This window comes from Odontomachus brunneus, unplaced genomic scaffold (genome assembly GCF_010583005.1).
Source record: "Odontomachus brunneus isolate Ranch 3 - 2012 unplaced genomic scaffold, Obru_v1 Obru_scaffold_160, whole genome shotgun sequence".
NCBI lineage: Eukaryota > Metazoa > Arthropoda > Insecta > Hymenoptera > Formicidae > Odontomachus > Odontomachus brunneus.
Window position 1 is genome coordinate 712,773 of NW_022639610.1, and position 15,695 is coordinate 728,467.

At 43.2% G+C, this 15,695-nt stretch overlaps 2 protein-coding genes across 7 annotated transcripts in view; one reads left to right on the forward strand and one right to left on the reverse strand.

Annotated features, from left to right (window-relative positions):
- The window catches only part of LOC116850916 (neuropeptide CCHamide-1 receptor-like), a 244,077-nt gene that overhangs the window by 201,740 nt on the left and 26,642 nt on the right, over window positions 1-15,695 (reverse strand). For 4 of the 5 annotated variants that reach the window (XM_032829759.1, XM_032829752.1, XM_032829750.1 and 1 more), the window contains one exon: window positions 2,885-2,976. The exons of the other annotated variant lie outside the window; for it this stretch is intronic. The gene's annotated coding sequence lies outside the window, so the exon portion shown is untranslated. The remainder of the gene's footprint in view (window positions 1-2,884; window positions 2,977-15,695) is intronic. 5 annotated transcript variants of the gene reach the window in all.
- LOC116850913 (hemicentin-1) overlaps window positions 1-15,695 on the forward strand; it is a 178,318-nt gene that overhangs the window by 97,463 nt on the left and 65,160 nt on the right. For both annotated transcript variants that reach the window (XM_032829742.1, XM_032829743.1), the window contains one exon: window positions 14,036-14,225. In XM_032829742.1, coding sequence (XP_032685633.1) covers window positions 14,036-14,225 — 190 coding nt within the window. The remainder of the gene's footprint in view (window positions 1-14,035; window positions 14,226-15,695) is intronic.

Here is a 15,695-nt window from a genome sequence, read left to right on the forward strand (position 1 = left end):
CTCTCTCTCTCTCTCTCTCTCTCTCTCTCTCTCTCTCTCTCTCTCTCTCTCTCTCTTTCGTTCGTATAGCATGGCTATAAATAAAATAATGGCAAATCCTAAAATAATTGTTTACATCTGTAAAAAAGTAAAGACAGTGAACGATACCGACGAACTGTGCGCAAATTACGATATTACTATGTTGCAATCCAATTTTTAGCCAAAATTACGTGGCAGTCACCGTTATAATTTTCGATTTTCGACGCTTAATATTTCGACGACCGACGGTCGAATTAGAGCTTAATGTAGTTCGCAGCTTTTGCTGCTTTGATGTCGAATTTAGAATTTCGACGAAACGTTCTGTAATATTATTTTCTTCCGCTCCCACGGGCCGCATACACAAATACGAAAACTTGCAACGCGTTTTGTATGAATTATACAAACAACGCGAGCTATCGTGCAAATATTGACTACTTTTTCGCGCGGAAACTTTAATTATCGTTTATTCGCGCGTAAGAGCGCCCGGTGTAAAAGCAAAGAGAGAACAAAACAAGATCGTCTGTTGAAAAATTCCTGACATCTGATGCGGGATCAAATCCGTGTTTTCTCCGCGAAATCGCGTGACGATCCTTCGCATGAAATTGCTGAAAGGCACAAGTTACGTTTCTGTGGAAAAGCTCACTGTCAGATTTGCACGCGAAATCAGCGTGCCGCAATGACAAGAATGTATGTTGGCGATGTTGACAAGCCGGTAAGTGGATAACGCATATGTCACTTATGATACATGTGGCATCAATTCTCCGGCAAACGATACATACAATATTCCCAAGTACCGTTTGCGCACGCGGAAATCACTGCGTGCTCGCAAATGTCTTATCACGGATTCCGTGTGTGTATTACGTTACCGATCTAATTAAAGCTTACCGCGCTCCGAAATCTATTTCGCGCATCGGCCATATAATAAATAAATGAAAGCACACCGGGGAAAAAGATTTAATTACGTTCGCTAAATAGAAAGTCCCGCGCTCTCGCGACCGCACATTTAATCCTCCGGATGATTTATTCCATTGCGCGAACTATTTCCCTGCGCGCTCGGCCAGATAAAAATTCACATTCGGCATTAAAGGAGTAGCGGGAGAAAAAGAGAGAGAGAGACAGAGAGAAATAGGGGCGGGGAGAGAGGAGGTAGCGAGTAATTAAGCGCTGATTCGGCACTTTATGTTTACCAGGGATAGTGCAATTTGTTTTTATGACACGTGAAGCTACACCGCGGCCAATGCACCCATCGAAGTTATCGCGTGTACGCTCATTTTTGAGGAAAGCAGGTGCAGCGTGTCGACGACGGCTCATATGTATTCGAAGATTAAATTGTGGCTGCGAAATTACGGTAATTTACTGGCGCAATGAGCATAAGCGATGTTAGTTGGAACAACGCGAAATCCGAGAACCAGTGTTAACGATGCGCGACATATTATGCCGCGCTTTAATTCCCTTTCAAAAGCCCCGTACAGTGATGGCAGCGTCCATTAGAAGCTGCAGTGCGCCTTTGTTTTCTGAGATCCTTGCAGATTCAGGTGCGCGATATATCCCAGAAAGGGAGGTGGCGACGGCGGTGACGGGGATGGCGAGGGCGGCGGTAGTAACGGCAACGCGGTGGCGGCGGCGACGGCGGCGCGAGTCTCGCGCTGAATAAGAAATTCCGCATTAATACCGACAAAAGTACACGCTCGGGCACAAAAGGACGAGGTGCAAAAGCCACAAAAGACGGCACTTAATACGGCAAACTTAATATACCTCCCGCGTAATTTTCCGAAACCCTCGAAAACGCACATATATCTCGCGCAAGAGGAGCCGTTCGAGAAACTAACGTCGCGCACGGGAGTTTACCGTACGGTCCGCGCAATCCCACCGCGAAATTACCGTTTAGAGCAGAGCGAAGCAAATCGGAGTATTAACGGTCAGCCCCGACGATGAATAATTGAGAGGCGGCGTCCTTGAGAAACGTCCTTGAGATTGAATTAAAACGACGTCGGAAAGCCTGCTCGGTCTCGACAAGATACCGACGATAAAAACAGAAGGTACCCCCCTCGACTCGGGGGAGGGACGTAGCCGAGAAGGAGCTTTTCTCTCGTCTCCGGATAAAAGTAGTTCCGCGCGAACGCATCCGTATGTATCAATACATGCGCAAGTCGCACACAAATCGCACACCTCGGTACGCCACAAGCGATGTGTTAAAATTAAATTTCGCCGAAATAAGACTCCTGCGCGCGGTAGACGCGCCGCTGACAGGAGCTTTCCCGGGGAACGGGAGGCGGAAGGTAAGAACGCGCGACGCGATAGAACTGCGAATATTCGTCGAATCCCTCGTAACTCGGCCGTACAAACGGAATTCCGGCGCGAGAATGCACTTCGATCGTGGCGTCAAACATGGATTTGCCCGCTCGCGGCTATCTCAGGAATGAAAAGTTGCCGCGCGAGGATGGGCACGAACACGCATTTGAAAGTCGAAAATGCGTCGCGAGAGAAAGTACAAAAGCCTCAACCGTTGTATAAACCGCCGTCGCACGTCGTACGGTGGCTCCGTAACAACCGTGGAAACGGCATCTCTCAAGTGTGAAAATCGTAACGCCGGATGCCAACGGCGGAACAGTGGAAACGCTCAGCGAGAGGAAGAGGGAGAGTTGTCATACTTCTAATGGATCATCTTCTGCATAATTAAGCCAGCCCTCGAAGAACTCTGATCTCACATCGTCTATATAAACGAAAATTTTCCAGTAGAATCGCAGGTCGCGAGATATTTACTGCGATATCTCGATAATCTGGATATACGGATTGCTTGAATTTTCTAAATGACGTTTCCGAAATAGCACGGTCTATTAAATATACGCGCAAACTCGACACGTACCTGTCATCCGAAGTACACGCGAGCTTCTTTTGTGCCTCTCCTGACTTATTACTGCTACCTCTCTTCGCTTGCTTTTTCCATTCCACGCGTATCTGGAGAAAGAAAATCAAGAGACAGAGTTACGTGATTTTGCTCTACTCGCCCGAAGAATAATACAAAGGAATAACGTGGCTTGAAGTAACGTAGTCGCAAACAGTTTGCCGCACACCGAAACGTTATTCCTTCGCTTTTACACGGTGCGCTTTAAAAACAGTATCCTAGTGCAAGTTAATCCGATCACACTCGAGTAAAGCCGCCGTGGTTCGCTTCATGGCTCGACTACAAGCACGCGAAAGCCGCGCGGTATCGGATGGTTGGAAGTCGTAACGCGAGAGTGAAAGAGGGAGGGAGAAAGAGAGAGACGCAAACGCAAGGGCGCTAAAATATCTGCCAGATATGCTCGTCGAGATATCTCCCTAAATCGCCACTACGAACCTTAAAAGCTGACTTTCCAAACTCGGATGCAACGCACGCGCATCCGCCGGCGCGAACGGATCTTGAGGAGAAAAAGTCGAACGGTAAAAGGAAGTAGAGAAGATCGATATTGCGCCGACGGTCAGCCAGACCACTTAACACAGACACGGTGATGGTCGCGGTGTAAGAATTACTGTCTGTTCGTGATTTTCTCGTTGAAAATAGGTTTAAGTAAATATTGTAGATATGCATACGCGCGTAGATTTTATATATATATATATATATATATATATATATATATATATATATATATATATTACTTTTTTTGTATAATCTTTTTAATTTCCAGTCTCCTCCTTTTTTCTTTTTCATATTTATGATTGAAAAGATATTTTGTCAGTATCATGTACACATTTTCCAAACAAAATATCGTCACTTTAATAACTCAGCGTACACCAGATGCGATATTATTTAAACTTCAATTTCGTTTGTTGAATTTTACGCTAATTTCACATCTCTTCAAATGAAGTTTTAACTTCTCCCTCTTTCATTCTACAAGGTGTAATTTCGTGTCTAAAGCGGCCTTAATTTAGCCCGGAGTGTCACGTAAATGCACTGGCTCGAAAAAACGGAGGACGTAAATGAACAGATGTTTCGCCCTTAAATTACACTACGCCAGTAATATCGTTAGGTATGTCTATACATCGAACGAGTAGTCGCAAAAATATATTTGTTGTTTCAACTTGTAAAATTGAAATCGACCTAATCTATGCGCGCAAGCACAGTCTGGAAACATTTCTCCCGAGAAAGAGACGAGAGTTCTACATGCTTCCATGCGATAGCTTCACAAAACGACATTTTGATCGATGCAGTGGACAAACAATGATCGCATTATTAGTATCGTAAGGAAAAGTGACGGTTGCGCGCGGTAAAGAACAACATTAAAGTTATCCGGATAATTTCAAAAATTTTATCTCCGTTTTAATATTAGCTCGAAGGAAACGAGTTAAAAAGGAAGCTGTTATCTGCTCCCAAGACAAACGATGCCACATTCTTTTCCCCGACGAAACCTCGTTGCCACGCCTTGGCACATCAGTTTAAAGTTACTTTTTCGCCCTGAGAATCCCCTTCGAAAACAATTCTTCAAACCATGCTCGTAAACTTCCCGAGTTAAAAGTCGAAGCCCTATCTTCTTCACCCCGCCTATCTTCAAATCTTAATTAATTCCGAGGGCATATATTATACGGTCTGACTTTCTGCCGGCGGAAGTTCTTCGGACTTCAGGACTACGAAGCAAGTTGTTTACGTGTACGTTCTTCAGAATGGTCGGTATTCTCTGTGCAACGGCACCCGCCTTTAAACTTTCCAGGATGCGTATAGTTAGCAGCGAGGCAGGGCGAAGCTTGCTCCTTAAGGATACGCACCATATTTCTTTTCAAAGTCCCGTCGACGACCATGGAGGACGCTTCTTGAAACCGAGAGAACGCTAAAGTCGCGCTTCTAATGCCAGAAATGGTACAGAACACGCGCTGCCGTCGATGGCAATAAGCTCGTCCGACGTACGTGAGAAGCCGCCTGATATTGAAGGTATCCGAGTAAATAGGACAGACAGGACGCGCACGCACACATATATATACACACACACACACACACACACACACACACACACACACACACACACACACACACACACACACACACACACACACACACACACACACACACACACACACACACACACACACACACACACACACACACACACACACACACATCGTCCTGGTAAAGGATACCGTTAATTCATCGCACGCTATTTTCGCAAGTGGCGCGCCATGTGTCGATCGCTCCAGCGCCCGAAGGGCGATAAATTGAAATTGAACGGATTTTAATAGCTATGCGTATATTATCAATAGTTGTGCTCCTATGTACAAAATTGGAGCACAGTGTATAGCGGTGCGTGCACGTCGATGCGAATTCGATGCATTGCGCGTTCGAGTATGTCATGCGAACGTGCTGCGCTATACATACGCCAGCGAAAACAGGCGTTGATCTGCACCGCTGAAACATTTTGTCATTTGTAATATTCCATAGCGCGCGGTAATGCTAATTGCAAGCCGCTAAAGTATCGATCGAACCGAACGTTTGTAGCTTGCACATATAACCCACATTATATCGTGCAACGATAAGATTAATAATCTTTTCTGTACTCCATTATCAGTCGAATTCGATCGAAAGTGGAGCCGGCTCCTTGAAATGACGCAATTAATTAATGGATAAATATCGGCAAATTTCGCTGTAATCATGTGATGGTCGTCGCGTAAATTTGTGCTGCGAGCTTTCATTATATAAATTGGTGCACCGCAAACTTTGAGATACATTCAACCAAGATTTTACAATCGTACATATTACAGCATATATTTTTTTTTTTTTCATCGCAATTACTCTCCGAGTTCCAAATTAAACTTTCAGTTTTCAACTTTTCACTTCTTCAGAAATGGTCGTATCGCTCTTATAAAAGTTAGGCGTGAGAAAATTACGAATTCACCCACCGACTCGCGCGCACGGATCGATCGACTTAGGTGCAAGATATTGTGACTCAAAGTTCGTGCGTCCTGCGGAACGACTTCTCAAAAGAGCGACGCGAGACGTCGCAATATCATTGCGGAAAACAATAGTCGGAACAGTCCGGGACGTTGCGCTCGCTGTAAGGGGTACACCACCCACGAGAAATGCAAATTAAGCATAAAATGAACCGACATTTGCGATTTAAAACTGGGTCGTTGAATTTGTAATTTGCCGCTACGGCGCATTTTGCACAGGGACGATATTTGCAGGAGACACCGGCTTGGTCTATTTAAAAAAAGTACGCTATATTATCTGATACGAAATTTATATCACGCGTTCATTGTGCTCGCACGTTTTCCTTGGCGATGCACTGGGTGTTTACGAGCGCCCTTGGCATCCCGCATATGCGGCGTGATCTCGGGGCGAAAAATTATCGCGTGTAAAGTTAAACCTTTCCTAAGGACCATCGTAACAAAATATAGCACATCGAACTTATTTTCTTTGTCATATCTGGTCCCCTCTGGTAAAGAAAAGAACACCGTCTAAGCCACTGATCGGCTCCCTGAGAACCGGTTTTTCCGTCGGAGCTTGAGTCCAAGCTTAAGAGACTTTCAGCTCGAACATATATGTATGTATACGCGCCATTGTTTGAGACACACGGGCTGGTGTGCGTTAAGTCCCCGCTTTTAAAATGGCGGAAAATTGATGTTGCCACACAGATCGATAATCGAAGTTAGTACAACTTCTCGTAGCGCACCGCGGTCTTTTGGGAACAATAAACGCTCCGTGGATATAAGGAACAATGTAAGGGAAGCTTCTACGTGCTGCACAAGACAATGCGCCCGGAAAAGTACTGTAAAAAGTTCTCATCTTTAGAAAGATGTCATAAAAAAGTCGAATTTAGTAGAAATCCAGGAGAAAAGAGATCATATATGAATTCTGTTCTTGTATGACCATATACAAGAATATACATATAGTCACACATAATTATATATATATATATATATATATATATATATATATATCCATAACAGCGCTGTTATAAAAATACATTTCAAGTAAATGCTTTTGCTTCTGGCAGCTAATAATGTCGACGTTTAATTGAAAATAAAATCATCTTTTTCCTTTCTCATTTAACATCATTTTTCTTCTGTGTCGACATATATATGATTATATATGTGACTATATAGAGACAAAATCTATATATCTATATATTATTTATACATGTGATCATATACAATGTTACGTAATTATATATAATCATTTTTTCCCGGCAAATTCGACAAATACGCGTGCAAAACTTGAAACTGCCGCTTTATATTAATGCCAGCAGAAAACCGAGAGCACGCATATGCAATTGTATGATAAAACTGACATGAGACCTACATCATTTTGCTTGCTGCAATGCAGCTAGAAAAACGGTTTAGTCGGTCAAACCGTAGTTGTGACGCTTTGTTAAGTGATCTCAATTGCAACGATAAACAGGAACTTGTGAACATTTCCGCGTACACTTCCGCACTTACCCGACAACTTTCGCGGCGTGTCATCGCCGCGACGTGACGACACTATAGCGGTATGGAATCACCGAAAATGTTGCAATTAAAATCGAGTTATGCAGTATGATAATAACGTAACGTGGTGATGTTTAATCAAATAAGAAGAGATTTAAATGCATGCGCGCGTTACATATTAGTGGCTCAATAAAGAATTTCGCGAAGGAAGGAAGCTGACGTTCGCAGTTATTAATGTATGTTAATGCATCGTATCCATATGTTAATTATTGTGTACATGATTTACCATAGATAATGTCCATATATAACGTAACTGTATAAAGCACCATTTAATAGCTATCTCGCTATACGATCATTAAACCAACAAAATTAAATTCATCACGTCAGCAATTTTAGTTATATCATATATTATTATTGAGCATGTGCGTGCACGTTAATTCTATCACGATTGGGTCGGCCTATTCTGAAACCGTGGCACGTCATAATGGCGGAAAATAAAGTAGGGAGACGTTCACGCGCCATCGTATTTCGTTAAATTACCCCGCTCGGATTTACCTCGACGCCATTGTTTTAACATTGTCGAACCTAATGTTTTTCCGATGCAACAAAAATATTTTCGCGTCGAGAGCTGCCTTACCTGCCGGTGAGGAGACAAGAAGCTACCAAAATAAATATATCGGTGCGTTTCAATAATGTAGAGAGACATTTATTGCTGGATATTATAAATGAATAACACGCGCGTAAATGTCACTCGGTTTAGCGGCAGTTACGTGCGGGGAAATCGCGGTGAATGAATATTTATAAACTGCGCTAGGATTTACGCTGAAACAGCATAAATTGATTGTAGACAGCGTAGAAATTTTTAATCGTCTTTTTTCGTTTCCGATTTTCTATCGTGAGCTTTCCAATTTTATCTCGCCTTTTCGCATAGAAATATACATTAAAGCTTTTAACGGCGCGGCCTTTCACAGAGCGTGTAAGCCAATTTATCCTGGAGTAGACCATAATGCCACCCCTTTGAACAGCAATTTTACTATTAATTTCCATCATGACACCAATAAACTCTTTTTCGGAAGTAAGCGCGTCACTTAATTTCTGACGGCGCTTCGACCCACACGCATCTCATGTGACAGCTACTTATAACACAATAATAGGCTCTTACGCGTCTCGACAAAAGTTCAATGATTAAAGACACGTGAGAAGCTTATGGCGCATTATCAAAGGCAGCCCCGCAGTCTTTTTATGGCGCGTAAAAAGGATTATGTCGCATAGAGCGTAGAATATAGACGCGACATCAAGTTATTCAAAAGTTACGCCCTTGACCGTGCGTGATAGGTAATCGATAATGAAGAAGCGCGAGATACAAACATTGAACGTATGGATTTTAATGCATATTTTCAGACAGTCAAACTCGAAAACACATATGCTGTACATATGTAGAATCGTACATACGTAGGACCAAATGTGACGCTGACGGAGCCATATTTACAATGCAATTATCACGTTCGCTGCCAACGTCACATATGCGTGACACAACGATCTCTCACTACAAACCAGTGTCACATATACGTGACAGTAAAACAATTTTATTTTTCTATGTCCACATTAACAAGCTGTTTTACAAAATTACGTGAAAAAATACGAGATAAGCTGTGGAGAAGCTCTAAATAAATCGTGGTAGCAAATGTACAGTTACACTTGACGATTATATTCGCGGCGATAACGTGCAGTTACATATATAATAAAATAGAATCTCACAGAATAATAAGAGCAGGTTGCTCTTATAATATCTCGTCAGAAATTAAGTTCCACGCTCGAGCACCTCGCAATAGAGATCCACGTCCGTCACCTTTCAAATCGGAGCTTCCGTTATCCTTCCAGCTCATAGAATCGAAGCTTCCCTGAATGTTAATCGCAGCAATTTCTCGGAGCTATCGCAATAACACGTTTCTCACGAGCGAGTGCACGGTGTATATGCAGTATCTCCGTAACAATCTGCAGTAAACGCAAGATCTCATCCGATGCGCGAATCCTTTTGTCATTATCGCGTTCCCGCAGACTGACTTTCGACGCAGTGAGGAATTACGATTGTGTCTATGACATTGTTAGTAACTCGATAAAAATATCCGAACGTGAAACTGCAGCCGTCTCCCACAAAGTTATGACTGATATACATGGTGTGTCACAATTATCGTCCGACGATGACATAGTTTTCGGGAGCGTTCTGTACAAACAATTTTGCCGGCAACTTTGTTGTAAGCTATTCGTCGATGTGGTGTATCATTAAATTAATATGAAGCAGAAAAGTTGGAGGACGTTCTAACAAGCGAGGCAATTTAATTGTGGAGTAACTATCTCTCGATCGTGTTTCCTCTCTCTTATATATATATATATATATATATATATATATATATATATAAAGATATATATATATATATATATATATATATATATATATTATATATATATATATATATATATGTCTTTTTTATCCATTTTTTTTCATCATGATATCGGAAATTACGGATGAAGGAGACGAACATTATTAAATCGTCGATAACTGAAGATCATGCATTGTTACATCTTCACTCTAGACGCTGTTGTTTAACATTTCGCTGTTAGCACGTCACGTAGTTTCGCGTATTTCGAAGGGATGCGCAAACGTGGCATAAAGGATCCCGCAAACCGACGTGGAATGCGGGATGCGGGAGAGAGAGAGAAAGAGAGAGAGAGAGAACCGACGCGCCGTTGAGGGAAAAATACTGTCCAACTGGATATAGAGTCATTTGCTTTGCCGCTCACGATTTATCATCAGCTGAAACAAATATTCTTCCTTCCTGCGTAGAATACGCAGCCGTTGTGTAGATTTAGATGTACCGCTGTCGTACGTATTACCCCAATTGCGTCTCGCAAAACGCAATTACAAGACGCCTGATTAAGATTCAGCGCGGAGCCGTTCCGTCTCGCTCGTAGAGTACACATCCGGCAAGATCCGCACTATCGGGTGTCTCATTAGACACCCAATGACAGAGACACGCGCGCGCGTAGTTGTAGCGGATGCATCATAAATATCGCGTTGCCGATATTTATACGCGTATCGTCCGTTCGTCCGACGCTAAATCCCTGTCTCGGATAATTCCCGTCCGGTCGTCTCGGTCTGCCCTGTCTCCCAGCCGGCTCTATGCTAATGCAGACTGCAATTTGTATAATTTCGAAATGGGTTAAGCACGCGTCGGAGCATCCGAGGTCGATAACTTTTTCTGCTCTCGCGATAGAACGTCGTTATCTGCACGTGCTCTTCCGCAACGGCGCTCGTTCCGAAGCATAGTGCTTACTTTACATTTTAATGTCTCCGGAGTCACGTCGACATCTCGAAATACTACTAATTTCATGGGCCCTTGAGACTGTAAACTACTGGTGGCAGACGCGTCCCGGCGACCATATGAGTAAAATTGCCCAGCAAATGTGCGCGCCTAAACCCTACGACCGTTAATGCACCACTGTCATTAATGAAGTCACGGCAGAGTCACGAATCTTGCATCTCGACCTCCACGAATAATTCTCCTGTAAACGCGCACGCGCGCGAGAGAGAGAACGACAAATCGAACATCGTCGAAATACGATACGAATTCCAAGCGAATGAGCTTCAATGGTTGGTGGCTGCGCGATCATGAAGCATTGAATTAACGGCATTAATCGCGATCGCTGAGGCGTTAAGATGTCCCGATAGTCGATTCAACTGTACAACCTGATTTGTAGTTGTCGTCTGCCATTTTCGGTTCTTATCTAAACAAATGAAATACACGGTCGCCAACACTAAACAATCCGTACTCCGATATCATGAACGTACGAAAAATTCTAATTTGTCTGACACACTTTTAAAAGAAAAGAGGTTTCACCGTTACGATAAAGTGGTTGAAATTAAGTAACAATCTGGAAATAAATCTTTCCGTGTTTGCTTCCCTCTCTTCCTCTCCCCCCTTCTCTTTCTCGTTATAAAATATGGAAAAATTAATTCGGCGGAGAAATAGTACATTTCACCTGTCAGACCTGACATATCAATAATCCAGATCGCGCTCGATGTAATTTTCATCAGTCTCGATAGATTTTTCGGAACTCTTCCCGAAGTCACGAGATGGTGAAGACAAGGCAGTTCCGAGCTTTAAACTTTATTTTAAACTTTATATATATATATATATGTACCTTCCGAAAGCTTTATAACACAGGATTTAATTATCAACTCGATAGAAAAAAAGTCAAGTTGAAATCCGAATTAAAATCGAAATTAAATAACCCGCTGTGCAAGTGGATTGAACTCGCGATGAACGAGAAGAACGTTACATTAGCAATTATTTAGTTAGCGGGTTGCTACTAACGAGCTCGGAAGATGGCGAAGTGCACGTGCAGTATTTCGCACCGTCGTACTTGTATGAGAAAGAGGTGGGAGGGAGGAGATGGGAGGCAGGGAACCGTGCAAGAAGTTTCGGCCAGGAAACCGACGGAAACTGAAAGTACCATCAAGTGCAATAATTATCATTGTTACAGCCCGCTCGTGCGCCCTCATAAAAACTTTGTGCATACGTGGCGAAATTTAGCTGCGAGCCCTTGTAATTAGTAGCGGCGTCGAATGCAACGAATGCCGCGCAAACAGCGGCTCCCCTCGCCCTTATATTTCAAACGGCCGTCTCTTCAAGACACATTAAGACGCTCGTTTAGCGGCGCATAAATATTAGCGCGCGCCTGTTTGCGTAAACCGCTCGGAAGAAAAAAGCGCATTATTTTCGCACAAATTGACTTTCTCGCCGTTTAATCGCGGCGCGCGGATTTTACGAGTGGAGCGGTTTGCGGAATCAATACTCGATTCGCGACCGCGAGAAAATATCTTCGTGGAAGATTTATTATTGACGGCGTGCGTTGATATTCCTGCGAATTATTCACTTCGTCGGACGATTAAACTTTTAATTAAACCCGGACGAGAAAAAGTTGCATTTTCTCTCGACCATCGCCGTTTCGTCCTGTCGTCTCCTTTTCGCGGAGCTCGATATCTCGCGACTGAAAATCACCTCCTCGGTGAATTTCTGCGTCTTTACACGAAATTCATAAATTTTCACGGTCTATTCGTACGGCGATGTGAAAAGTTTCGCGGCGGCGAGGTGAAGACAGAATATAAACGACGTATACATGTATATGTATATACATACGTGGGATTAATCCGACGCCTCCCGATCGGTTTTTCAATGAGTCCCCCCGATACATGAATATATAACAAAGACAAAGTCGTTTAAACTGCACTAAGGCCGCGGAAATTCAATCGACAGTGACGGACATCCATGTTCGGTCGATAAATCATTGTTTGTAGATATTCGTGCAAAGGCCATAAATCGTAATCCTTCCGTGTTCGAATGTTCATGCGCCACATGTTCCCTCGATCTCGCGAGCAACACCGACTGGTGCGCGCAAAGTTATTACAAATGCGTTATTCATGCTGCCGCTTTCGTTCGCCGCTTAAAATTCTCGCTAAGTCCGTGCAATTAGTTTAACAAGTACGCGCACAATATCGACGCATGATTCGCGAAGAAGAGACACACACGTCGCAAAGTACGCGCCCGGAAATTTCTATTAACGGAGCTAAACTATAAGAAATGAGGCATTATCTCTTTCGTGCCATCGCGGTCTCGTTTTGTCACATTACAACGCTTACCAGAAAAGCACGTGATTACACGATCCATATATAATAACGTTAATGTAGAGAACGAGTCTTTCTTTCTATCGCACAATAAAGTTCTCTTGGAAGCTTTTAAAAGTCAATTCGACGGTTCTTCTCGACGTTGTTAATTGCGACCACTCGCAAAAGTACGGGGGATACATGAGAAAAGGAGAAAAGAGATGGAAAAAAACAGCAAACTCATCCTCAGCGACCTTTGTACAAAGTGTGAAACGACGAGATGGATTTCCTCTCTTGAAGAAACACTTTGGTAGAGGATAAACGACTAAACAGTCATGCTGTAATATCCGAGCTAAAAGCAGCCAAACAAACTTCTCACACGTCCGCGAGAGACGGGTAGAAACCCGTAACGCGATTCCCTCCGACGTTCTCCATTATTCCCCACTTAGACGTAATATTTACTGTGCCACACGATATGGCTTCAGAATTCAACCCTTCCTCAAGGCAATTCGCCGAGAGCCTCGCGCCCGCCGAATCCAGCTTTTCCGCTTTGCGATATCAGTTAACGCATCAATTAACGTACTCTTCTTACGTTTGCCAACGAAGATTCTGCATGGTAATAGCGTATTGCGGATACGACGAACGCTAAAGACGAACGGCTAAATGGGGATCGCGCGGATATAAAGATAAACACGAGTTTACCGATAAAAGTTCACGCGACGGCTCGTTAATTCTCGTCGAACGCATCTTAGCGTTCGTCAATGAAACGTGGAGCCGCGTAAACAGGCACACACACATACACAGGCAGAACCGTGTAAAATCGACATCGCGCGACGGAGCAACTCGTCGGTAACGTTTTCGTCAACCGCCATGGATGTTTAAAGCGCTGTGGGTACTTCAATTACGGACGCGATATTGGACGAGTATCGCTGCTAAATCCGCGTATGTTTGTTTCAGGGAACGGCAAACTGTGGCTGAGTAGCGAGAAACACGCCGAACTGGGCACGGAGGTTTTGCTACCCTGCGTCCTGAAATCGCCGCAATGCGAGGGTCTACACAGCATCAAGTGGTACCGCGGCCCTACGCGGATTTTCGTTTTCAGCGAGGAGAAGGGAATTGCACGCGGCACCGGCGACATCGCCGTCAGGTAATTACAGAATTATATTGACACGAATACATTAATGCCGCTGGATAAGCCACGCGCCTCGACTTAATTAGATGACTCCTTTGCATTTTTCAAAGTGAGCGGACTGAATTTCGGTGCTCCTTAGTGCCGCGCCGCACGTTGCGGAGAGGCTGTAGCATAAGCTTATTAAAACTTGCCGTGCACAGGCGAGCTACCAACACCGCGGTGTAAAAGTCGAGAGTAAATGAAACCATCTGCCCACGGTTTCAAGATATCACCGTATTAGACAAACACTTTGTGGCGTTTACATCACACTCTCGCGATTCTCAAGTGATTTTTTGATCTTTTAAATAAATTTTAAAACTCACATGTGTGTTCGTCATTATTATTTTTTTGTATTGTAATATCTATACGGTTGAGAGATAATTTTGTTAAGGTCTATAAATTCTCCCCGTGGCAAATAGTTTTCATTGACGTTCCTGGGAATGTCTTATTTCCAAACGGCGTTAAAAGTATTATTTGAGCGCGACTTAACGGTAGGCATATTCTCTTCCGAACTATCTATACTGTTTTAGTAATTCGCCGTTGTCGCGAGTTTGTAATTGCCGCGATTATGCCCATCACCCTGTAATTGCATTTTGTGGTTCACGGTCTATATTTGGGGAACTTGGCCGAGCCTCCTAGTCTCCGACATGTGCGATACGTTAAACGTGTATGCACACTTGAATATTTAGAGCGTGACACTTCCAATTGCTAATTATCACAAACTCTGGTTGCTACAAACACTGTCCCATTCACCGACGACACTGATTCGATATTGTTTACCTTTGCGTATAAATTCGTTGACATATCTATCGATACGTTGTAAATACTGCGAGCCATATAATTGCGAGCGTAATATAACAATCGTGCACCGACAGAACATTCTATCACGCTCTATTTCTGACAATCTTTTCCACCGCACTCTATTTGCTGTAGCGAGACAGTGTGAGAGAGAGAATCAATTAAAAAAAAAGAAGTCTTGCTAGTTTATAGTCGATGAAAATAATCTACTTAATTAATCGCCATTAATTACGACGGATTTATACTGTTTAAGTCCGTAAACGTGTTAAACCCGCAAATCATTAAGTCGGTTAAGCGCATCTTTCGATTGTGATTCGCCTCTCTAATACAAGCATTTACTCCGAGCATTATTGCCTCGCTGCACGTTGCAATTGGCGCACGAACTCAAGTCTCGAGTGCATCCGCAGTTCCTTAGAGATTTCGTCCGATAGCCGAGAGACCGAGAACAGCATGTTTCTCCGCATGCCAATTCGCATTAACGATGAGAACAGACTAATTTATCGATACTTTCGAGTAATTAACAACAACAAATGTAAGAAGCTTTACTTGAATGCGATAAGTGATTCTTATATTTATTTATTTTCATTTTCCCGTTTCTCCTTCTCTCTCTCTCTCTCTCTCTCTCTCTCTCTCTCTCTCTCTCTCTCT